Source organism: Platalea leucorodia (assembly GCF_965183815.1).
Source record: "Platalea leucorodia genome assembly, chromosome: 4".
Lineage (NCBI taxonomy): Eukaryota > Metazoa > Chordata > Aves > Pelecaniformes > Threskiornithidae > Platalea > Platalea leucorodia.
Genome location: NC_138826.1, coordinates 123,352,655 through 123,379,390, shown reverse-complemented (window position 1 = coordinate 123,379,390; position 26,736 = coordinate 123,352,655). Strand labels below are relative to the sequence as shown.

At 44.0% G+C, this 26,736-nt stretch overlaps 1 protein-coding gene across 1 annotated transcript in view; it reads right to left on the bottom strand.

Annotated features, from left to right (window-relative positions):
* The window catches only part of SFMBT2 (Scm like with four mbt domains 2), a gene marked incomplete at its 3' end in the record, with an annotated part of 113,390 nt that overhangs the window by 16,491 nt on the left and 70,163 nt on the right, over positions 1–26,736 (bottom strand). The window contains exons 8-15 of the mRNA XM_082309130.1: positions 24,447–24,548; positions 23,654–23,801; positions 18,368–18,450; positions 14,706–14,832; positions 9,091–9,204; positions 8,058–8,100; positions 7,411–7,481; positions 5,730–5,869 (exon numbers count right to left, since the gene is read on the bottom strand). Coding sequence (XP_082165256.1) covers positions 5,730–5,869; positions 7,411–7,481; positions 8,058–8,100; positions 9,091–9,204; positions 14,706–14,832; positions 18,368–18,450; positions 23,654–23,801; positions 24,447–24,548 — 828 coding nt within the window. The remainder of the gene's footprint in view (positions 1–5,729; positions 5,870–7,410; positions 7,482–8,057; positions 8,101–9,090; positions 9,205–14,705; positions 14,833–18,367; positions 18,451–23,653; positions 23,802–24,446; positions 24,549–26,736) is intronic.

The window sequence follows — 26,736 nt, the reverse complement described above, 5'->3', positions numbered from 1 at the left end:
TCTCCTTCAGCACACTTCTACACCCACCCTGCTTGCCGGTGGGAAAGCTGGGAGAAGAAAGGAGGTGTCTCTTGCTGACTGATTCCCACAAACAGTGCTGCCCTGCTCCTTTATCAGGATGATGGTGTTTGTATGAGTTGTCAGAACAGTTAGGAAATGAGCAAGAAAAGAAAACTCGACCCTGCAAATAACAGTGTGGCCCTGCCTGGGCATTATCCCAGACACCTAATCAGCTCCAGCCCTGCAAAGACGCCCACAATACTAGGACTTTTCTCAAAGCTGGCTTGTCATCAGCAGGACTCTGTAAACTTCTAAACTCAGTTTAAAAAAGAGTGTTTTGTAAGAACAATCATTTCCCTTTAAGGAAATAAAAAATGGTTTTTTTAAAAAAGCCTTGGCTTTTACTCTTCTTGTATCTCAAATAAGTCACTGAGTTTGGCGTCATACCCTACAGCAGGAGTCTACCACCATGTTAACAGTGTTATCTTCTAACAACACTATTGCTTCATACTACACACTACTAAACACGAGGGAGAAAAAAGAACACTTTGTTTCTTGTGGAAAAATTAACTGTGATTAAAGCAAAAACAGTGAAGAAACCTAGGCCAGTTTCCAACTTTCCAGTTTCCAGCTTCCTCTGGAGACAGAAAGTCACTTCACGCATAACAGACTGGTCAAGTTTTGATCTGATTTGCTAAATTCCCTTTGGCTGGAGTGTGACCAGTCTGAGATTTTGGTAGTTTATTTTCAGCCTTCTCCATCAGGAATGGTTTGGGTGCAGCGGTGCCTTGGAGCAGAGGGGTGGATTAGACAAGACCAGCCTTTGCTGCTAGGCATCTATGAGGTTTTATTTTGATACTGCTGAACTTCGGATTTTCAGATTCAAGTAGGTTGGAGTCACATCAGTGAGCATGAACACACAGCACCACCAAAAGACTCTACCCAACCTTATAAGCACCTGACATCTTAGCGATAAAGTTTTCCATGTCATATATTTTCAAATGCACAAGGGCCCCTTTCTGAGCATGTCTAGACATGCTTGATGCCACCGGGCAGTTCAACACCTTTCTTCCCATCATAGCTTTTTGTCATTCACACATTTCCCATCCCTCCACCCCTCTTCATTAATGGTCCCAAGCCTGGATGAAGCTTTCTCAGGAGGTATCATTGATGAGGTACAGTTCAAAATACCATTACACATCTGCTGTTCAAGATCAGCATCCTTGTGAGGAGAAACTAAATTTCCCTCCTCTCTCTGAGATGTGAGCCCACATCTCCTGCCTAACAGGAGAGACCCTAACTCCCAGGCTAGCCTCAGGCAGGACAATAAAAAGTTATTTTATTTTCCTGGGAATAATGACATGTCTGTGGGACAGAAAGAAAAGGGAAAAAAGACTTCTTTGGGATTCCTTCATTAGATGATCAAGCATCTAAATGCACTTTTGTCACCATCAAGGTTGTAGCACTTGTTGACGTGCTTATGACAGTCCATGACATTTCAAAAATACAGATGGCCAGATCCTAAGTTGGAAGAACCATTATAGATGAGCTGAAGTTCACAGAGCAGTCTTGAGGAGGATGTTAGTGAGCCCTCTTGCAGAAATGTAGTTTATATCTTTCCAGACTATAGAAGGTTTCTGCCATTCCAACACCGTATCTGATCATTAATGATAATGCCATCAGCTTGGCTCAATCATACACCTAAGGCTCAGTACAAGCTACTTAATTTTCTGAGCACCGTGATTTAATTATGCAAATTTCTCCTAAGAAGTCATGCTGTGCTCCAAAAAATTCAAGTTGCAGAGTACAATAGCCCTCCTTCACAAATGCTGGCTGATTTGCAGCAGTTGGACAGTCACATTACCTTTAAGTCCGTTTTCTTTTTAAATAGAGAAAGACCAGTGTCTTAAAAATAGTAAGAGCAGTAAGCAATGAGGCTAATTAATCTTTACAGCATATTTTCCTAAGATATGGTGGATTATAGATCATCTGAAGCCTTAAAAAGACATCTCATTTTGTTTTACAATGTTGCCGTGGTAAGTTGTTGGCATAGATGGAAGAACTGTTCAGAAGTATTTTTTAGATATTCTGTCCCAAGAACTAAATCTAAAGCTGACAATGTGTTTATTTTAATTTAACTTAAAGTGAGCATTTATTACATATCTTAGCTACTACATAGTCACTATTTTTCAGCCCAGATGCAGTTGTTGGATGGCAATAGTTGGTGTCTCCACTGTATTTGGCTCCAAGTTTCAACTTCTTTTCCAAGAAAACACCTCAGGAATGAGATAAGCTTTGCAGCTGATGTTAAACAAGAGGCATTACAACCTCACTCTTGGGGTGAAAGAAATCACAATAAACCACTGCTCTCAGCAGAGCCTTCTGCTGGCACCAGGAATAATGAACAGCCAGGCCTTAAAAATAAGTTTGGCCCTAGATAGCACAAGATTTACTTGTCACTCACCTAAGGCTTTGCACGGGTGCAAGGATAAACACATGCAAACACACACAGAATTTAAAATCAGTATTTTTGATCGTACTACCAAGTAAGTTGCAATTGCTCTCAAGATTTTGCTGGGACATCTTGCTCAAGGGCTGCCATTCTGGAAGGCACCTTATCAGTTTCCCCCCTGCAGAGCTCACAACCTCTGAATCCAACAGTAGGACAAAGCAATTGGGCAGAAATCAGGGGGCTGCAGTAACAAGGCAGAACTCAGCAGAAATGCCTGTTTTGCTGGAAAAGAGGTGCTGCACAAAAGCAAACCTATCCGTGCTGCTTCTCTCCCAACACCTCAGGTGAGAACAGCCCACACTACTCAAATGGAAGATGTTCCTTCTCCACACTATAAGGGTATCTCCCAACCTTGTTTAATCCAGAGCCAAGCAGTACTGACCCACAGCTATCTCACTATTAGCGTGCAGGCTGGTAGCACCAGATTGTTTGGAGCTGGATCCCAGATGATGCTTTACCACATCGGTGATGGAGGTAAGGAAGGACAAGACTTTGGGGGAAAAGAGGGCTGAGGAGCATCATGAACTACAGTTGTGCTGCATTTTTTGTTACATCCCTCATGACTGAGTGTGGAGGAAGGTAGAGGATGAGGTGCTACTTCCTCAGCACCCAGCCAGGACCAAGGTCTCCCATCACCTGGTGCTAGTGGGGAGAGGACATCTGCTCTCTTCTTGCTTTAGAGGTAAACCAGGCCAGCAAATGGGGTAGGAGCTGGTTGTTCAGCTGGTTTTAGTCTGGGGTTTCCATCAGGGCCCAACACAGCAGCATCTCTGTCACGGAGACTGCTGCCCACTGTGAACTGGCTGGCGACCGGAACAGACTTTTAACTAGAGCATCTCTAAAGGCAGTGAATTATGGCTGGAGATCAGGGTGATTTAAAAAGCTCTCGCCAGACTTCTACTGACTCCGTTTTTCCTTTGTAGCTGTTGTTATGAGTTGTCTTTCCCACCCTCCCCTGTGTGTTGCCAAAGTAAATCCCATGTATAATTTATCTATTCCAGACAAGTTATGCTGATGCATAATTTACAATGGCCTGCAATTTTCCTATATAGTGAGAGAGAGATAATTATAATGCATTTGCATTCTTGGGGCAACATCATCAGCGGGTGTAAAGCGAGACAAAGGCATCAAGCTCAGCACCGAGACTGGGTTTGGAGGGATGGGGACCCTTGTGAGCTCTTCAGCTGTGCAAAGCTTTGCGGCTGTGGTCTTGGGCTGGAGGAGATATCTCCTGCACTATTCTCACCACTCAGCTCTGCAGTCCTTTTGGGTGCTCTGGCAGCTGCTACAGATCTTCATCTCGATGCAGGGATGTCCTCCTTGCCGCTTCTTGCCTCCTCTACATGCTGGGTACCCCTATCCTCCCCCCTGAGGAGCCCTCTTGTATCAGCAGCAGGTGATAGGAACCAGATGTATCTCCCCTACAGCAACACCCTGAATATCTTCTCTTCACCCTTTCCAGAATCTTGACCTGGTCCCCATGGCCAGAATGAACTTGAATTTATCTGCAAAATAACACTGGCCAATGCTGGGCCATTGCCATAGTCCTGCTCCTCGTTCATGTCTCCAAAACCAAGATGCCTATGTGTCATTGACACTGCTATTTGCTCCTTCAGCAAGCAATTCTGCAAGGAGGCAGAGCAAGAGAAAAATAGCCTTTCTGTAGGAAACTCAGGCTGGTTTCCACAGTTGGTAAGTGGTCCCGTTCTTCAGGAATTTGGAGAAGCTGCTGTTAATCTATGCAGCAAAGCCCTAAGATACCAGGGGAGGACCTGGCAGAAGCTTTGCACTGCTTATGTTTTCAAAATCCAAATTCCATGAGGAAAGGAGGAAGAAACATTAGCATAAGTATTGACTGTGCATGCCTCATGTTTCCCCCATGTTGCTTTTTCATTGCCTGTTTTTCAAGCAGCAGCAGATTGCTAACGCTCCCCATCAGCAAGCCACTATGGACTTGCTTTTAAATTTGGCAGCTGTCAACTTTTGCTCTGCAACCACTTTACCCTGCTTTCTGCTGAGGGCTATTTTTTACTTGCTTCTTTGACACCCAAATGCACAGGTTTACCGGGCTCTCTTCGCGGCCCAGCTTTTGACCATGTGAGACAACCACCAGTGCTGTTGTGTATAAAGCAGTGCATGTAGGAGTTACTCTACAGTACAGTACAGATGTGTTTTCAAAAGTGGTGGGTGATTTGGGAGGAATCTCAGCTTTCAGGTGTTTCTGTTAAGGGCTGGGATTCATCTCATTTCAGACAACTGCAAACATCCTCAGTTGGGCACTGAGCATCTTGCAAATACATCAGATAAATGGAGACCTAGAAGTTCCCATGCTTTTCCACCAAGGGTAAAGGAAGTTCTGATATGTCCCTGCATCCACATCAAGTCGGGTTCATGCAGGTACAGATCAGAAAGCTGCAAGATCTGGATTTCTAGAAGATCCAGGTCTAACTCCAACAGTGTCCAAGGCACCAATGGCACCCTACTTATACAACAGTACCATCTTGCTGTCCTCTCCCACCTGTAGTCATCTTGCTTCTCATCTGTATATGGACTGTAATGTGCGGAAAATATTTATGCATTGTTTTCAGACAAGCTAGCTTTTCTCTGAGGTCAACAGCAAGAGCTCAACACTCTGGATTTGGCCCAAAGCAAGCACTGATTCAGTCAGGACTAAGTGAAGAGGTGGTGCTCTGCCATCCCTGATGCATGGGATTAACCCATCCACATTCAGCAAGAGCTGGGTACACCACAGCTTCCACTCAGCACATCACACATACCCCTGCTTGGCCTTCTGTCCTGTTCATTTTGGATCCTGATGGTTTGGGCCCCATTAGACTGTGGTCACACATACAAAGGTGCCACCCACACTGAATCTGCTGGCCCAACAGCATCGTGGATGCTGAGAAACAAGTTGACTGCAACAACCACAGAGGTCCTCTTTGGGGACAGCTCCAGTCAGAACATGAATTTTCTTGCACACAGTTAGATGAAACTTGGTCCCAACCAACAGAACTCCCCATGTTTTAAAAATGTCATCTCTCCCATCAAAACTTACAATGCATATACCTACCCTCTCTTCCCAGCTTGCAGTTTTGACTTATGGAAACCACTACAGAGCTCCAGGACAATTTTAGGTGCCTTCTTTCACATTCTGGGCCTGGCAACCCATGACCCATGCTTTCCCCTGAAATCCCCCCAAAAGAGAGCTGAGCCGTACCTCTTTGAGGACCAGCACACACTTGCCAGGCCCGACAGACTGAGGTAGCTCTGCTATTCTGCCTTTGTTTAAATATGGACCTGAGAAGCAGCGATGATTGATGTAGAGCTGGGGGCAGCAGTATCTCCCATTGATGGTGCCTGCAAGGAGAAAGTAGCATTGATGTGCATGTAGCACTTTTGTACAATAAATCAAGGGCCCTTCTTCTTCCTCCTAGATGTGGGAAGGAGGGGAGAAGAGTAAATGAGGCACAGTCCTCTCTGAGATAGGAGGTAGAGAAGCCTCTGCTACTCAAATTCATCCAACGTGGGAAAAGCAATTGCTTTTAACAGCAACTGATTTGGCTGCACACCCTACCAAAAGGAGAATCAGGAAAGGATTTCATTCATAATGTGACCCAAGGCGCTTTCATAACTCGTATCACAGATGGACGTGAGCGACTCAGTTGCAACTTGCCAGAAAGGGAATGTATTAGCTGCTTCTCATAGATACAGAATCAGCTTAGGGAGAAAATTCAGCTGGAGGGCTCCACAAACCCCTGTTCATCTACTATCCAACCCAGCAAGCACTGAGGGGCCATTCCCCTGACCCAATGTGGTTCTACAGAGTAGTTTTCTTTGTCTGGGCTAATTACTCTGAGCTCCTTTATAGCCCACGGAGAGAAGTGGGTACTTCTAGGTGCGATTCATGTGCTATCCAAATGGTTGTCCACTTTTTGGTTATCATGCCCCAAAAGAGCCTCTTTCTCCCCATTTGATTGTAACAGGGCCCTGGGATGTTGGCTCAGATGCCAACATGTGCCCTACAGTCTGCTGAAATAAAGCGAGTTAAATCCTGTCCCTCCTGCTGAGTCTATGCCATTAACGAAATGAATATTGCACCCTCCGAGCCTCCTTCCATTGCTAAAGGGGAGAAAAGGGGAGATCTTATCAGTACTCTGCAACTACCTGAAAGGAGGTTGTAGCGAGGTGGGAGTTGGTCTCTTCTCCCAAGTAACAAGTGATAGGACAAGAGGAAATGGCCTCAAGTTGCACCAGCGGAGGCTTAGATTGGATATTAGGAAAAATTTCTTCACTGAAAGGGTTGTCAGGCATTGGAACAGGCTGCTCAGGGAAGTGGTTGAGTCCTCATCCCTGGAGGCATGTAAAAGACGTGTAGATGTGGTGCTTGGGGACATGGTTTAGTGGTGGACTTGGCAGTGCTAGGTTAATGGTTGGATTTGATGATCTTAAAGGTCCTTTCCAACCTAAACGATTCTAGCTTTCTATGAAAATTTGCCTTTAGCAGAAGTAGCAGCCATGCCACACAGTCATGATGCTAACACAGGGACACATTAAGTCCTGCTGTAAGCAATTTCATTGATGCCAATTAAAAAGTCACATGCACCTCCACCAGAGCTTCATTAGCCTGGCCCTAACATTATTAGCTGAAATGGGCAAGCTGCGGGGGAACTCCAATAACCCCAGCAAGACACGACGTTCACAGATGGAGGAGCAGACCCTCACATGTACATCAGAGACTCCTCGCACTGTTGGTGGGTCCACACCACCTCACACCCCCTGAGGATGTGGTTCCACCTCCCCACCCATATGACACACTCACTCCCTTTTTGGGGTCATCCCCCTCCATACACGCAACGGGTCCTTGACATAAGGATTCTGCTGGTGCCGAGCAGCCTTACCTGTTGTGTCTGGCTGAGGAACTGGGCAGAGTTCATGAGGTATTTTCTCAACAGGCACTGTGGATGGTAACCTGTTAAACAGCAATTTGGCATATTTAATAGTGTCAGACAGAGCAAAGGGGCAGAACCAGCCTTCAGGCTGGACCAAGAGATACACCAGGACCTGCCTAGACTGAGGAATGGAGATACCTCAAATGTAACCCTGATTCCGCATATTTTACCATAGCCCAGGGCCTGTATGTTGCAGAAGAAGGAGCCAGATCCACCACTCCTCCAAAAATATAATATGGTCTGTGACCTTTAGTCCTTCAGGCTGCAAATATTCATGCTTAGGTCCCTTAAATTCTAGTTTCTAGAAACTGCAAGGACTAGATAGGGAAATAGCCTCCTGGTACATCTCCATCTTCCATAAGCATCCCTTACTGGCCATCAGACACTGCCCATACAGTCCCAACTAGTAAAATATTTCTATTGAAAAGACTTTCTTACATGTTCACAAACATTTCAGATTTCAAGGAACCCCCTTGCGCACTCTGCTGCAGTATATGGGCGGTAGTTAGCGAAGTCACTCAACTGCTGTGTATTATCTCCCCTGGAAGACCCAATGCATCCCTATAAAAATAGCAACTTAAATAACAAAAACTTACTGCTTTTCTGGTTGCACAACTGCAATTCTTCTCTTCCTTCGCACTGCAAAAATGAAGCAAGGAAGGAAAAAAATAGGTTTGTACCCTTCTGTCCTATAAAGTATACTCATAATGCATAAAAAGCTGTATAAATGCACTGACTATAAAATGACTTCTAACACAATGAAATGGTACTTAATTACTATCGCCATCTTTTCTTGGTATTTTTTAAGTAAGTCACTACATCATTAAAACCTACTTTAAAAATGTAATAATACATTTAATCTTTCCTCTGGAATGCTAATATCGTGTTTTATGGGATCAGTATAAAAAAAATTAACATAAAAACACAAATATTTTTCCATACAGAAACACATATGGATAAGATTACATTTTGCAAGCATGATTACCTCCAGTATAATTTATCCCTAGCTATAAATTGCGATAAGGCTGCATAATGTTGCCATAGCAGTGTTCTCCAAATTAGGCCCCGGCTGCCTGGTTTTTAACTTAAGCATATTTAACTCTTCAAAAGGGTTGACACATTTTAAAATTTGCCTTTCAGATGTTAATTAATATAAACAGCAAGGTCAATTTTTCGTCTGGTGGCTTGAGATCGGGGTTGGATATGCCCATTCTGCCCTATATTTTATGGGTTTTTTTCCTGATTTGAGATCCCATGTCCCTAATTCACTCAGCTGCCCGAGTGAACTTGGCTCAGCGCAACAAAACCCGGTTTCACTCTGACAACCCCATCACAAACCCACAAGCCACACTGTGCAATCCCAAACCACGTAACAGCCTTTGCCAGTGCAAACAGTCCCATTTTTAGAGGGACTGATCACACAGACAACTACAAATTGCATAATAGCAGTGCTGTGGAGTCTGGTCACTAATTAGGTTTATTACTATATATTACAGTACACTTACAGCATGGGTACTAGTCTGCTAGTTAGGTTGGTAGTTTCAAGAATTGGATTATAGACATAAGACAAACTCCCTGATAAATCTCTTGATGTAATATCTATGCTGCTTGAGGTTTCCATCTACTTACAAACAGCTTTGTGTGGTGGAGTTAGGTTATAAGCATTCGCTTCACACCAGCCAACAGGGAAAATGTCCATAGACTCTACATCAACTATGTACTCTGGAGAGGGCATCTGTAAACCTATAAACACAAATTTATAATGTAATTTAGACATGGGAATACCGAGCTCAGAGCCATTCGAGCATTCATCATGAACCAAGGGAAGTAAATGATAGAACACGTAAAAATAAATCTGCTTCCCTGCATCAAAATCAGGCATCATTTCATCTTCAATTTTGCACAGACAGCAATGACAAGGCTGTTGCATTTACAGCGCAATGAGATTCCAGAGAAAACCCCCATTAAGAGCACTCTAAGGTTGTGCAGTGAAGCAGCCAAAAGCCAGTAAGGTTAAACATGCATGACTTTCCCCAACAAGACGGCCTGATTGCCCCCTTGGGTTTTTTGTGGAGTTGCACAAACAACTTAGCAGAACTTCTTGGGTGCTTGCTCTTACTGGTAACAGTCCACATGGGCTGTAAGAAGATGGTAGCCAATGGCGAGGGGCCTTTATGCCCCAACAGCCCCCTGAAGCTTTTTTTTTGTGTAGTTCTGCCCTTGAGTCACTGTTTTTAAGGGTGGGAGATGGACACTCTTCTGTCTACAGATACCATGAATTCTCCTAGGGCTCCTCACTGCACATGAAACATGAGCTGACCACCCAACAAGGGAGAGGCAGTATAAAAACCCCAAGTGGGACAGACGCACTAAGATCTCTGGCATAACACTGACTCCAAAACCCCACTGAAAATCTCTGCTTAAAGCAAATCTCTTCCAGTTTGGTTATTATGGCTCCTTTAGAAGACACTCTCCTGTCTTGGTTCATGTGGGTTGCACTCAAAGCCCATTGCAGCAAATGGAAACATTCCCGCTGGCTTTGAGTGCTTTTGAAAACAGCTCTGGGTCCTGAGTCAAGACACCATTTAATTACTCCAATTCAAGTCCGTCTGCGCTGGCCACCAAGTTCACCTGCCTCTGCCACTTCCACCCTAGGACCTAAAGCTCCAGCACCAGCATGAGATGATCTCCTAATAAAAGAGACCAAAGGATCAGCAGCTTCCCCTGCAGCATCCTCATCCTTTGCATCTGTTACAGCATCTTTGCCTCCTGTTTAATGCAGCAGTCTTTGACTGTGCACAGCTAGATGACTATGGGGAACTTCCCACTAATGAATGTTCATCAAGGGCTTGCAGTGTAATTGAAACAGTAATTGAACTTTGTGATGGGAACAGCGTCGAGGCTGAGACGCAGCACTTGGTTCAATCTTGTCTCTACTAATAAACTTGCTGCACTTTGAGAGTGTGTGGCTGTATGAAAACCCAAAGGAAGCAGGAAAATAGGTGCTGGTGCTCACACGGCTGGAAGAAATAACTGAAAAAATGAAATCATGATGCCTGCATAGATTCATGGATGTCTTTATGATATTCCTCTGAGCCCTGCGTTATCTTCACGCATTATACATTGAAGATACAGTCTCCATTTCACTGGGATATGGGGAAGGGAAGAGGATGGGATGAAGGCACATGACACAGGACACAACCTGCTCATATGAGCAGCTGAGCCTCAATGTGAGGTCTCAGCAGCTGGCATTCCCTGCAAAACCATTTCCCTCCATGACAAAATACCAAGAGGTCACTGCTCAGTTTGAACCCGATGAAAGCTGCACTCTTCACTGGGCAAAACATTTTTGCCTAATGCCACAAACCCAGCCAAGGAACTGATGTGAGACTTGCTGAAGTCAGTGGCAAGACATGTACAAAGTGAGCAAGCCATAGATCAAGCCCTAAACAGAGCAAGAGATCAACGCAGTCCCCACTGAAATTCCACCAGATCTGGGAAAATCCATTATTTGCATTACTGTCACTTCTATGGTGTTATTCTGACCCAATAAAGAAATCAAATGTACTTTCCTGCTTGCAAACAATAGATGTGACAGGAAAACTTTGTTTTTAAAGTTTACAGCTGCAGCTGCCCTGATGAGCAAGGAAGCACCATAATGTCTGTTCTGCAACACCGCTATTCCTCTTGTAAGACATATTCACAGCTACTCTGTCCTCCCTGGCACTGCTTCTTCCCTCTGGCAATTGATAACCCTGCCTTCCACTTCCAACATCTTACTGCTTCATTTGGCCTCACTCATATAAGTGGAAAACAGCTTGTTTGAGACTCATTAGTTTCATTTGCTGCATTTTATGCTGCCATCTTCTCAGACTAAGAAATGTCCATGAGACTTGAGAGGTTAAATGGAAAAGAAGAGAACAGGGAGACTGGAAATAAGGTGAGGAAAACTTCCATTTCCTGCTACAAATCTTGGGCAGAATAGAGCAGCAACTCTGGAAAACTCTCAAAGGGAAAATGATGGAAAACCTCCCTGGAGAAGTGATTAACAAAAGGGTTTTCCTCAAATTCCTAGGCTGTGCAGAGAGTGTACATTATTACTTGTATAAATTCACACCAGAAAGCTTCAGCTTTAAAATCTAAAATGAACCAGTAAAAATTAACAATGCAGATGATGAGTAATAAAGTAGCAGAAAGTGATGGGATGTGCACAGCCTCGGATCAGCCCTATGCTTCTTTTCCACCACGGGGGAACTATACTGCTGCTCATTAAATGCTCGCCCTGAAGTTTACAGAGTTTTGCTACTGTACAAAGCGTGATTTATTAAGCAATGTTCCCTCACGTCTAACTCGATGCTGCTTAACTACTGCGTCCTGGTTTATAGCTGCAGTTTGGGCTGTCAAACAGAGAAGCTGGGAGGGCAACAATGAAAGCTTCAGACGCGCCCATGATAAATGGTGGGACCCGAGGTCTTCAGTGATGGGCTCCCATGGTAGCTGGGGAGTCTTGCTGCTACCAGAATATAAATAATCAGTTAGAAACAATAGTGTATTAATGGAGTCAAAAAAACATGCCACAGTTCAAGCCACATTTATTTTACAACTCTGCAAGCAGGGTTTTGGGTTTATTTTTAATGTCTAGTTTTAGCGGAACACTGTGCATACTGTAGTCATGTATTTCAACAGCAGCAAAGACTTCTTTTTATTTTTGCACTCTTTTGCATCTTTTCCTTTTACTACAGATCATTCTATTCCTGGTATTGAGATATAAAACAAGCATAAAGCATCCATATATCAGAACTCAAAAGACAAGGAGATGCACACAGGTTTTTTTTTTTATGATAAGTTGTAAAAAACATCCTTTAAGAAATTAAAAGAGTAAAAGGCAGGGAGAAATACATGAGGGAGGCGAGCAAGGTGGGAGTGTGTGGCCCTCTCCCTGCCTCTGTCCAGGGTCTTGGAGGACTAGCTGATTTAAAGACCCAAGAAACAGCACTTCCTATTCACTATAACGGGCAAAAGTTTAGTGAACACCAAGTCCCTTTGAAAGTATTACAGCTTAGGGAAAAAAAAAAGAAAGAAGGATTCCCAAACCCCATAAAATCTGCATATAAAAGTGAAGGCACCTGGCCATTTAAGAAGGGGAGTTGACAAAATGGGTCAGATTCCTTGACGAGATGGGTGCAAATTCAGTGAGAACTGAATTTCAAACAAGTGTTGATTCCACCTCTTTAAGAAAAATATTTGCCCTGTGTCCAAACCACGCTGCAGATAAACTTTAGCTATCTCAAGTCAGAAGGCAACCAGTTGTCTCAGATGAAAAAAAACCCAAACCCGCCATTGCACACAGCTCTACCAAAAGCAAAGATGCAGAGTTGTATCTGCTCTGTACACTGGAGATAATCCCAGAGGAGACAAACTCCCTGGGATGACAGCTATATGTCAGGGATGGAGAAGGATGACAACGCAGCTCTCCTGCATCCTCCCACCTCTGCTCCATTCAGGCACACGCCTGCAGCTCTGCTCTCCTCAGATCTCAGCTGGCCCCAGACCACAAGGCTTAGCAGCAAAGACAGGAGAAGCACAAATGTTTTGGCCTGCCAAGCTTCAGGTCAGGAGGAATCTCTCTTTAGGTAGCAATTGAGTTATAAAACCCTGAGAATGGGATTTATCTCAGAGGCATCGGAAAAGCCTTGTCTACCATATAATGCTACTTTTGAGAGGTAAACACCACAAAACATCTGCCTTTCATATATTTTAAAGCAAGCTGTTAGCACAGACGAAGTACTTTGGTTACCTGACAATGTTTTTACTAACTTTAAAGACTTTTGATTACAGATCTTTCCTCTTGTAGAAATTGAACTGCACATTGTCAGATGCTGAAATATTTATTGGGTTATTCTAATCAATGCAACACGATGCTGAAGATGATGTGCCAGGTGACGATGAAGCAACACAGTTAGTATCAATCTGGTTTCCACTGTCTTCCAGCCCCAAAACACTGAAAGCTGAGCATCTTGATTTTTGACTGTGTCAGGGCTGGCAGCACAAGGGACGGCATGTCTGCCTTATACATTCATCAAGAGGTAGAAGCACAGATCTTAGAGGCTGGTGATGAGCAGGACTATGGGCCACTGTATATATATATATATATATATTATATATATATATAATATTCAAGTGCCTTGGATATTTTCATGGTTTTCCAGAAGAAAGCAAAGCAGCATATTACATTTGTAGTTGATGCTGACCTAATTACTATTGATTTCAGAGGGAAACTGAAGCTCTTATATTCATTATAGATGAGGCCAGTAGCTTCAAACAACAGCGTGTTACCTTGATGGGTAAAAATTAAACTATGTTGTGACAATGATGCATGCTACAACAACTTCATGGTTTATCACAGTGCCCATCAAAACACTTAAATGAGCATGGCTTTCTGCTCTCAGTGACTTTACAAATAACACTGGTTTTAAAGCAAGAATCCCTGTGTTGTTCTAAATTACACTTACTTAAGAAGACCTTGCCCAGATGAACTGAGAAAGTCCCAAGAGCAAAACCACATTAAAAATGAGCTCGTCTGTACCTCATTTCAAGAAAGGCAGAAATGGAAGTTTTGATGCAGTATCATGCTCTGCTAGTTTTTCAGCACTCTCCTAATGCTGCTTGTACAGCGGTGGTGTTCTCCATGGGATGCTGGCTTTCTAAAATCTGTATGACAGAGTTACTGCCTGCAAGAGCTCTCTTAGATCAATGAAGGAAATTATACAATCACGGAGAGGAGGGATGTGAGCATGCGATGGCCATAGTGAAGAGCAGCATATATTGCAGAAGTTTTATGGACCTAGGTGAAAAAAAGGAGTGGAAGAAAGGAAGGAAGGAAGGAGGGAAGGAAGTTGCAGAAGGACAGGAGAGTCTGTTGGAAATCACAGTGGAAATGTCAGCCGCACAAGTGAGGCAAACATCCGTTCCCAGGATCAAGGTCTATCATGATGGCAGTAGGGAGGTTTCTATCGTCAATGGAGATCATGCTGATACAGTCCACATAGATGGGAGGGTGGAAGGTCGTGTGGCTCCCTTGTGGAGAGAGCAGGGGAAGATAATTCTTAATAATATATTATTATTGGTCAAGGTGTATGAAAAGGAAAGGCTGGAGAAAGCAGTATTGTGCAGAGGATGGATGACAAAATTAAGAGAGCGTTTCAGTGAACCACACAAACACAAGAAGCCTTTACAGCACATACCTTCCAGGTGAAGCCACATTAACCGTCCTTTAACTGAGGTGATAGAAGCGACGCATATCTCTGCAGGGTTCCTGGGGTTCACTGCCTCCAGCTTCATGTTCTTAGTAAAGCCACGGCTGAAGGATGTCTGAAAAAGTCAAGGACCCACACTGAAGTATGGCACTGCAGCACTGCATGACTTTAACTAGGCTGTCCACTGGGAAGCAGAAGTTTAGCATGGTTTGCTTTTCACTGGAAGTGCAGAATACACTGAAGAACACAAAGGCATCCAGATTCAAAACGGAGCTGCCCTGGCCACCCATATGAAAAAAAAATGATGGCAACAAATCAGGAAGCAGTTTATTTCATGGTTTACTCCAATCCCTAGCTCTCAGAGACTGGGAGGAGGTTACTCCACACCAGCTCCAAGTATATTTGAATGCTTGCTAGTGATGCATTTGCTGGCCACTGTTGCTGACAAGATACTGCATAGAGGGTTCCCAGATCTGCTGCGCTTGAGCATCTCTCACCTTGCTAGGAGAAACCTTGTAAAGCAAATAACCCATCTTGCCTGAGATCAGAGAAGCTTTTTCACACATTTAGTTGCCCAGGCTGACTGAGGCTGGAGAAATTTGAGTAACCTATTCAAGTATGTTTTTCTTCATGGAGTACTTTAAGCTCAATGTACAAGGTCCTTCTCTGTAGACTTTGGGTACATAAGTTCATTGGTTGCAGGTCGGTGTAGATGGAGCCAGTTGTGTTTACTGCTACAGCAGTACTTCTGTATGCTTAAATACAGCACCAAAGAAACATGTTTTTCACAGGTTATCTGAGGCCGCCACTGCCCTCCCGCTCTTCTCCAGTGAAGGCAAAGCCAGGCCAGATATTACAGCAATGATCCCCAAATGAGTGGTTGTCACCCCAAATAAGAAACACAGGACCAAAACATGGGGTCATGAGCTTGTGAGAATGCAGCATCCCCCATTGTACTAAGAGTCTGGGAGCCTGAGAGAAGCTGCAGCTCAAATCATTCAGGTACCACTGCTGTAGGCTGATGTACGCCTTGGCAAACTGCTTCAGTCTGCAGCTGGCCTGGCCATGTGTTAGCAGCAGGCTGCTGACCACTCCCTCCTGCTCCTGCCAGAACCAGGATGGTTCAGCCCTAACATAACAAACCACAGCTCCTGTTTGTAGCCATTGCAGGTGATCTCACATGCAGAGGGATCCCGAGACCCTATAACCCTCTCCAAAACCTTCCCCACAAGCCGAGCCTCAAGCTACTCTTCATCTACTTTTATCCTTACTCTCTGTCCCTTCCAGTGTCCTCTCTCCCTTCCCAATATCCCCACCACCACTGTCCCTGAAAACACACTAATGCAATACCTGTGGCCATGCCATGGGTTCCTTTCCTTGCATCTTCCTCCCCTCTGTCCCACCTGTTCTGCAACACATCCGCTCTGAGTGCTTGCATCTCTCTGTTTGCACACAGTAGCACAAAAAGGTTCCCCCTCTTGGCTGAGATTCTGGCTAATAATAATTAGGATGAGTAATAATTGTCATTGACTCAAAATGACACCAATCGCTCCTCCAGCAACCCCATGTGAGCAACTGAAAGCCAGGCTCAAATTCAACCCTTCTGCTATTTGTACAGCACCTAGGACCATGGGCACTTCACCTTGAACAATCACTGGAAGCTCTTTGTCAGACTAAAAAATTCTGGATTTGGTCTTTTTTTCATCAAGACGCCTTCCAAGAACGTGCTGCTAGTCTCAAACATTGCTCGGACTGTCACAAGCCTTGCTCGGCACACAGATCAGCTTCACCCTGTAAAAGCTGCCAATGGCCAGGACTGCAGAAAAGCAGGGTGAGTTTGTTTAAATGCCTTTTATGCTGCCTAACAAGGAAATGTCATTTATCATCGCACCGGCTCCTTTCATTGCAATTCGGTGCTGGAGGCTAATTTATACAGAATCAATGGCAAAACAGTTAGCTGGGAGTTTATTTTACTAAGCATTTAGTCATGTCAATCCATTTCATAACTGCCTCTTCTTGTTAAATATCCCCCCCGGGGAAACAGTTACAGCATATCCACTTCCAGCACCACGTCTGGCTGCACTAGGTGGAAGATGTGCTTGCAATACAGCTTCTATCAAAGAGCCACGAAACAAATGGACCGACCTGCCAGGGAGGCTGCACAAGCGACAACAGCGAGATTACATCTCTCTGCAGAGAACTGTGTTATCGAGAGTGAAAGAATAACAGACACATGTTCATCTGATGAATGATTCTTTAAAAAAAAGAAAAAAAGTGCTTAGACCTGATTTAATCTTCAGAGGATATTACGCAGAGACTATTCTCAAGGCTGCCAGTGCTGAGAGTATAGATCCATTACTTGACAAAATGAAAAGAGATATAAAGAAAAGGGAGGGGTGCTTGCAGAAGAGAAGAAATGCGACAATTGTCCCACTCTATTGGTGCGATGCAGCACTGTCCAGCTTCCCTCAGCACTTTCAGAAATCTTCGCTTAAAGTCCCTTGAGGCAGAGGGTTTTGCACAGGATAGCACAATAAATGGGGCAAAGAAATCCTAACTCTGATTTGATTCCCAGGTTGAACTTTGTTGATGATACAGGTCTTCTGAATTCATCAACAATAAGTGTTCAAATTCATCAATTCACCATCAAAGGTCTGTTCCAAGCTGAACTGCCCTTGGGCCACCATAGATGAGGAAGGCCATGCAAAAACACTGTTGGTATCTTGTGAGACTGTCTCAATTCTGCTTTTCATAAACACCCTGTCCCCCAATCTTGCGGCTTCTGAGCACAGTGAAAGGCTACGTAACTCCTAGAGGATCCCTTGTCCACTGTTCACAACACTGCTTTATTTTGCAAACCTTTCTGTGCTCATTTAGGTACCACCACATTTTCAGTTATTGATGGGATCTCCACTTCCGTCAGTTGATGGGAGAACGAAGAAGAAAACCAGCTTATTGGAAAATTCAGAAGGCTACATCTGCCTTTCACCAAGTGATGAATACCTGTTGGATCAAGCCGTGCTGGACCGTCATTGCCAGAAAACAGCCTGCAAAAGACTATTTCCAAAGCTGGATGGCCTCCAGCGTAATGATGTGCTGGTCACTCTCACATCACTGTTGCTGTATCAAGGAAGCACATCAGCTGTCCCAAAGACCAGAGCATCCACACGGCTTAATCACTCTTCTCACACTCTGAGCTCAACAGCTTCAACCTTAGCTTTTAAACACATGTGGTTTGGTTAAATGTATCCCCCTGGGAACCAGAGAAAACACCCAAAATGTGAAAAGGGCCAGATGATAGCATGCAATTTTTTTACCTAGTTTATTTTTTTTTTAATAGCACTTGAATTACTTGTAATAACACTTGTAAGTACTTGTCCGTTGAGATCTTTCTTGTGCTAGGTGCTGTACAAAATCAGAGAGCAGATGAAGAGCAGGAAATCTAAATGAATCAGGTAAAGACAAGAATAAGATAACATTTTTTTTTCTTTTATGGATGGAGACCTGAAACACTTCTCCAGCTTCCTTCATAAGACAGACTCACGGTGGTCTGGGGGAATCTCCCAAAACCTTGCTGCAGTTTTTCTGTGCAAGCTACTTTGTTTCACATGGATCGACGGGAGTGACACAAAGGCAAAAAGAGAACTTACGTTTCTGAAGCACAGGTGAGGAGCTGCCTCCGCTCCACACTGCTTCTGGTAGTCTGCCCAGTCAAAGTCCTGGCCAGAGTAACCTGCAGGATGACAAAACAGAAAGTGCCATCAGCCACCACTTCACACCAGAGAGAGAGAGCATGAAATGAGCCCCAAGCAGACAACCATTTGTGTTTCAGCATCCCATCCCACCTCAGTGAACTGTGCGGTATCAGTGGGCAAGTTCTCTGGATGCCTGTTTATACAACATGGGAGCCAATGCCAATGCTTCTCCAGCCCCCACTCACACACCTTCTGCAATTCGCTTTGAAAACTCCAGGTCTCCATTAAAAAGTAATAAAACATTTATTTTCCTTAGTTTCCCTTTCCTGTGAGCACCTCCTAGGCTTTAATAAACCCATAACTCCTGAGAAGTGCTACTGTCCCCAGTTTCGAGGTGGGGCTAGTCATAGAATTCTTTCTCCTTCCTTTACCTATCTAAAAGATAGGGTTATGGAGCTGGACATCAAGGATCTCTCAGCAGTGGACAGGGAGAGGACAAGAACAATCAGAAGGTGATCCATCCTCTCTTTCAAAGCATGAGATAAATTCCCCTCTTTCTTCATCGATATAGATGTACCCTCCACGACTGACCCTCCAGCAGCTCAGCGTACATGAGCTGAATCCCTTCACAGTAAGCATGTTATCCAAGGTTGTATAGAAATCTGGAGCTGAGCAGGAAAATGAACACAGGCTTCCCAGCTCCCAGACTAAAGTCTCAGCAACTGGATTATCCCTTCAGCCACTGCTTCTAGGATCACAAGAGAAGCAGCATTGCTTTATATAAGCATCTCTCAAACAGTCCCATCACAGAGAGACAAAACAGACCTCTGCCCATCCATTCTTCTTACCTGGCTATTTAGGCAATAAACTCTTGGGACAGAGAGGGGGTTTTTTATTTGCTTTTTGGTTTGGTTGGTTTTTTTTTTTACTGCCTCTCAGTCTATATTTTTACAGTGCTTGAAACCAATGAGTGCTAATCCTGTCCAGGGCCCTGTGACAATACTGTCGATACTCTAATAACATTACTGCAGAACTACTCTCACTGGAAAGTTTTAGGAGTCACCTAAAAGCCAAATTCTCCCTTCAATCTCCCTGCTTGGCATCTCAGCCTGGCCTCATTTCACAGAACATCCCTTAATGCCTTCTTCATTGATAGTCAAAAAGGGACACTCAAGATCATACGGGAATGAATCATTTATGACAATGAAAATTGTGAAATTTTTTGTAGGCAAGAAAGGACTGGAATACTGAATGGAGTCACCTATCAGACACACAGATCCAAAAAGGGTGGTAAAAAGTTTAAAAATAAAGTCCCATGCATTCTGCTAAGATGCAAATATCTAGGATATGATGAACTTCTAATCCTAATGATTGCATACATGACAGACAAATTAAGGAGATAAAGCCTTGAGCAGAGAGGGTCCTAAAAGATGCCTGTCTCTGTGGGGCATCAAAGTCCACAATAAGTGGAAAGCCAGAAATAAACATGCACAGAGAAGTAAAAAAGGGCAGTTACTTATAGAGAATTTTCATTTTTCATACAAAAAAAAAATCCTTGTACTGTTTTTTAACAACCAATTTCTGCAACAGTATATTCTTTTGCTTCTTCTCCATCTCCTTTTTGCTCTCCAGTTATTTGTTTGCCAGATACTTTTCAGTCTCATAAAATTAAATGGAAAACAGGAGAAGTGCACATCACGTCAGAAGGGGATTCATCTGACCGCATACAGATTTTTGCAGTGGAGACACCTACAGCTGTGCTAATAAAGAGTCAATGGTTCCCTAAGGAGTCGATGGAGAAACAGGCAGATCTAGAGATGCTCTGTCTGTCCTCCTGCAGAAGGAGCAGAATCACCCTGTGAAAGTCCTTCTCACTCTCCATTGACTCCAGAAGCAGCTAGGGTGATGGACTCAGGTGGGGACAGCCACAGCTTAGTTGTCTACCTTAAATCACCTGGGGTCCACCCCAGCTGCCAGAGCACGTTGCCTTCAGGGACCCAAAAACCTGCCCACACCCTGCACATTCTCTCATCTCTGATTTAAACCCCTCGTGGACGGGTTTTGAATCTTAATTGTGAGCTACACAAGATCTTGGCAGAGTGGATGGAAAAGGCACGTTGGGAAGGTTTCGGTGAGGTGTAAAAACTTGACTGTGTTGTCACTGCACAACCACCTGTTGGCTTGGCTCTGCACCATTGAAATTGCTGGAAGACCTTCTGCTGTAGACTTCAGCAGGAACGAAATCCCGGATGGCAGTAGCAAGAGTTTGCCATAACTCACCTCAGCAGCCCAACGATGATCACTCCAAGAGGAGCATACTAAGGAATTGGCTTCAAACAAGCCAGTATATGGCCTTTTCATGGTGCATCATGATATAAACTAAATGTGTACTTCCATCAGCACATGGCATTCACATACTGTTACCCCTTAAGGCTCAGCCCAAGTAATAACGTTCAAAGCGTTGCTTGCATGATTCACCTGCTGCTCCCCAAACATGTAAAAACTCACTGTGTTTTCTACCTCGACTCTCAGCATGGAAGAGCCCAGCAGTTTAATCAGAAGCAAATATAACAATACAAATGTAGTGGAGGTTTTGGAAGTGGCATTTCCTTAGTAAGCCATACAACTAGGAGTGCCACTGAAATGTTTTCCCCCATCTTAATAGCTCATAAAAAGGAACAATGGTTGTTACTCTAAAGGGAAGTGGTCTATAAATTCAGCTCTAATAAATATAAACAGCGCTTGTTCAATGTTTATACAGCAGCAGTAAATGGGTATTCATTTTTGGCACTGTACAGGAAAATACTGCTCTCTATTTCTAGTAGCAAATGTTTGCACCTCCTGTTCATGACTCATCTACTGTATGTTTGGCTTCAACAAAGGCCTGATAGGCAGAAAGGGAAGAGGAAGGATATCAGAGAAATAAAGGACTCTGAACCCAAATACCCCAGCCTGGCACACTGTTCTGATGAAATAAAAATCAGTTAATTTTAAAATCAGAAAACCTCCTTGTCAACAACAAATTAACCAAAAAATCCAAGCAAAGAAATACAATAAAGCAAAGAAACTTTTCACAAAAAGAAAAATGTTATCTTTTTTGTTATCTTTCGCTCCAAGGGAACTTCTTGCCTTTCAATAGGGAGAGCCATTTGGGCAACACTACATATTGCCAACACATTCTCTGTTAAGGGTGACGGTAGCTGGGAATGCGTGAGCACTGGGGAAGCGGTAGGCTGGTCAAATCTGTGTGCGAGAAAGGGCAATTCTGGACACCCGAGGGCCGGTAGATCTGTCCAGTGATTTTGGTGGAAATGGTGGGATTTCCTCCTCCTTCTGCAGACCTGCTCATTAGCAGCCAGCTCATAGCACAGCCTTCCTCACTTTCACAGCGTTGCAGCCCTCTCAGATCAGTCCTGGTTATTTCTTCATCCAAAGCTGGTATTATTCTGCTCAGAGAAGACTGGCTCCCGCAATGGGGGTTTGGATGCTTTTCACTTTCCCTCTGCACTCTTTTTGCGTGGTTTGTGGAGTTTTGGTGGGGGGGGGGTTTTTTTGTTTGTTTGTTTTTTTAAGAAATCGTTCCAATGTCTGATTACATTTTAGTGACTCAAAGAGCGTGTCTGCCAATGGAAGAAGTTTTTGACACCAAAGGTGCTAAAAAGCAGTTTGGGCATGCAGCCCTCATACAGAGTATAAGAAATACAGCAATATATAGTATGCATCTATCTGCCACTTGCTTTATGCCTTTTTAATAGCTTCCCTCCAGGATTTCTGATCTAACAGCAGAAAGCAAACTTGATTTTCATCAGGGGAATGAGGGGAGACTTCTTACACTTTCTCAGGAGCCCAGGTGGACCCCAGTCACCAGACACCAGATACCTACTTGCCCCTTAGACTTTACTGGCCAAGTTGAGAAATATTCATATGACGGATGCTACAGCCACTTCTAAAAATGCTGGCATCTAAAAGAGAGTTTGCATGCACTTGACCCATAACACACCATCTCAGACAGGCTTTGTACCAGCACGGATTGGAAATTATCAGGCCACGACCCTGTAAAGAGAAATGTCTGGCCTATGGTCCACTTTAGTTAATTAGCTGGCCTGGGGGAAGCTGCATGTGAATTTGGGGTAGGAAAAAACAACATTCCATTTACTTTCATTTTTAGCAACTTTTCTGGCCAATATCAGGCATTATCATTATACCTGGATTTAAGCAGGAGGGAGCTAAAGCATCCAGAGAGCACCTTTATTTCAGTAAAAGCAACAGAGTAATCATGGATGCACCGTATGCAGCTGCACACACAGGACTCCAGGACTTTGGTGGGAATTTCAAATTACATGTGCTGAAGAGATACTCTGGATATACGTAAAAGGACCCTGAATCTGGCAGAGAATAACCCTTTGCTTCCCTAGGTTTTGCAGCAGCATACCTTTTCCAAAATTAAGACAAATCTGTGTACGCGAAACTTAGTGGGATTTTTTGTTTTTGAGGCATTTCTTTTTCTCCCAAGCAACATCAATTTTTGGCAAAGGGTCAACATCCCAGGCAGCTTCAAATATCTAAAATTCCAGAGAACCAACACATTCTGCTCGCGAAGAAATATTGCTAGGGCACCGCAGGTGCTTGTCTGAAATTGCAAGTAATTAACTGCACTGCTACGAAGTTGGGAAATAGCACGGTTGGAGGCTGTTTCTCCTGGCTCTGACCTGAACACTGCTCGCAATTTGCCCTCGCCTGGGATTTTTTGAGGCAGCTAAGGGAATTCCTACATGCTCCTGGGCAGGCAGCTGTGAGTTTAGCTGGTGGGGCACAAGGTGATTTCAATACAGAAGACATTTAGATTTAGGAGCTTTCCTTGGGCTCAGCATTGTACCGATGTGGATGGTGTAGTGGAACTGCCTGGTTTCCCTCTAGTATGATATGACTGTTAATGCTCCTTTTACTCTCTAGACACACGAAGCATCGCTAAGATGCATTTTACAGGAATTCAGTAAGCTTTGGTGGAGCCTGCTTCAGACTACAAAGCACAGGGACATCAATCTGCCAGCGAGATGTGTTTGCAGAGATGCTGACGGGGTGGCATGAGCCAGAACAGCCCCAGTGACTCAAGAGAGCTACTCTGGCTCAAGACACTTAGGGCGATGCTCTGCAGCGAACAGCACCATGGTTTTAAAGGCAATAATAATAAGCAAACTTCCTTCAGAGAAAACCTGCAAATCACCGTGAAGGAATACAAACCCTTGGGAGGTGTGAGATTGACTCCGTTTTTAAGGCACCACTGTATTGGCAAGATCCCTAAGGAATCCGCATGGCAAAGCATTGAGATTTTGCTGGGTTCAGGTCTCAAGTCATCAATGGTCACTTGTAAATAATGATTGTTAAAAACCTAAGGGGTGAAAAAGAAGAAAACAAAATTAGAAGTTAAATTTGCTGTAACACTGGGTAACGTGGAAAGCTGAAATAGCCAGGCCCTGGAATCAAACTGATCCTGAAAATAACCCGCTCTCACCTAACACTTTTCATTAAAGTGTTTCAAAGTTTGAGAGATGGGTAAACTGAGGCAAGGGGAAGTGCTGGGGTTCAGGGGCACTCAGCGTGCCCATAACTGAGCAGGGACTGGAGGCGATCCTGGAGACCCCACAGCCTTCCTCTCTCTTGCATTTGAGAGTGTGGATTAAATATCCAGCTACCGCCTCCATCCAGCTGTTTTATTTCAAAAGGTTTCCCAGATGTGCAGGAAAAATACGTATGCATGGAGGGGAGACAGAAATAAAAGAGAGACCCCTTTTTTTTGCATGGAAGTGGTAGATAGACGTGCTCATCCCCATTGGATCTAAGTGCATATAGTCAGCTGGTGATGCTTCTGGGAAAGAAACAATTCATTAACTAGGAACATCCATGGATTTTAAACATATTTCTTAATGTGTTCTCCAGCCAATGAAGTACCACTCTTGAGTTTTCCTAAATGTACTGGAAATCAGTAAGAGGTTCCTAATCAGGCTCTCTTCATCCCTCCCTTCTGGGAACTCACCTTGGTCACTGATGCAGGATAGATATGAAACGGCTCCCTCACATTCACCGCCTCCAGCTTCATCCCCACAGTGAAGAAGTGGTTTCGCAAATCAGCATGGTCCTGGGGGAATAGACAGGGAAAAGGAACACACAGTGCATCAGCACCACCCACCAAGGAGAGGCTGATACATTTGAAAATTTATTTTAAATGTGTCCGCGTGGGTTTTGTCACTTAGCTGATTACCAGAGTGACTTCCAGCTCCAACTGGGCGCTCCTGGTCATATGTTCTTTTCATGCCAACCCAATCACAGAAAGAGAGGGCACAGCCTTGCTCCTAGAGGACAGATCTGCAGGACCAGGCCCATCATATCTTAAGCACAATGTGGATCCATCTCATCAGCAGCATCTAACTTGAACTTAGTCAACAAGGAGATCGCGCTCACCAAAAAGAGGAGCTGTCTGAGAAATGGCTACTTGAAAATCTCCCCTGGGCAGAGCCTCTTCACCTCTGACAGCCACTACCATCTGAGGGAAACCAGAGGTCCAGAGGTGTCAGGACTCAACTTGAGGTCCCCCAGGGTAACGCACAGCATGGGTGCAAACAGCTCAGGATGGCTCTGATTTAGCCTGATGGATTTCCAGGTCCCACATGGCACCAAAATAAGGTCCTGGGCTGGTTTCCATGTACTGCAAGATGGAAAGGTCTTTTCTCCAGCCAGGAGACTAAAGGTGGACTAAGGCCCAGACAATGAACTCTGACCCAAAATGTGGGCAACGAGAATGTGTTGGTGGGAAAACATGCAACTGTGTTCAAGTACATGCCCACAGCAACACCTTCACCCGGGATCAAAGCTGGCTGCACCCAGAGGGTTGCACGAAGCAGCTTTGGGGATGGCAGCAGGATGCAGTCCCGAAACTCAGAACCAACCCAGGTTCAACTCCCTGATTTGCCACCACTTTACTGTTTAACATCTATCAAATTACTCCATCTCTCACGACCCCTGTCTAACAGGTGTACAAGTTGGCATCCTAATTCCAAAGTAATGATCATATTTTGTGTTCACTTAATAAAAATGTCCTACGGTATTTCTAAACCATCTGTGCATTAGCCAATACAAGCGTAAAAAGAGATGATGTTATATTTAGCACACACATACAGACGACTCCAAAATACATGCAGAAAGCTTGCTATCTAATAAGTGGTTAGCAATGTCATTCCCATCTACATTCATTGCTACATGTTGTATTCTTGTTCTAAAATGATTTTCTATTGATCTGAAGTTGTATGTCATTGTGCTTTCTTTTCCCAAGAACTGTCTTCACTTGTAGACTTAACAACTTCTATTTTGGGATCTTACATTCCTGCTGCCATTAGAGATAAGGATTTTTACAAGCTCCAACCACAGCGAAATGAATTGTTGTTTTCGTCTTACCAATCTGCAATGTTATGGAGCCTTTTATGTGAGAACCAAAAAAGCAGTCAAAAAGAAGATCAGAATGGATTTAGTCTCACAGCAGGAGGAGTATATCCTGATGGGGAAACTGAGGAAGATTTACCAATAATGGCCCAGAGGCCAGTGAACTAATGGCTGAAGAAGGAGCAGACATTCAAGAGTCTGGGCATTCTGCAGTGTAGCACAACCACCGGCCATACTTGCGCTGGCTGGCGGTCGCTTCCATATCACCAAAGCCCCAGAGAGACAGGAGACCCATTTATAGCAGCTTTACACAGAGAACGTTTCATCGAATAAAAGTCTGAACCAGGGAAGAGAATCTGGCTTCTTGTACATAGAGGTTGCATAGTACCAGGGATGCATCCAACGGACAGGTTATCAAAATTGCCATCTTTAATACTGAAAAAGCTTTAGCTGGGAAAAGATGATGGCTGCAAAAATCAGACCTCACCAGCACTGAACTTCAAATCTCCAAAGGCAAAAAAGCATCTGGACTGGAGGGCTGCCTCCTCCTGCATGAGGATCCACACCCTGCATCTCTTAATCCTTAGGGTGAGGTGGTAAAGAAAAGGCAACTTTGCAAAATGTACATCTGGAAGCAAGCTTACACCGCAGCATCTTCCCATCAAAAGATCCACGATTCCATTCACGCTTGTATCCAGCTTCAAGACATAATAAGCCAAGATACACCAAAGTACTTAATCATGTTTATCTTTAAACATGCAAGTAGTTTCATCAACTTTTTAAGTGATTTGTTGATTGAGACCAAAATGTATTGAGACCAAACAATATTGCTTCTCTTTTTTATTCGAATCATTTTCTTTGGTTCTTCTCCTATTTGTTTTGGCCTTTTT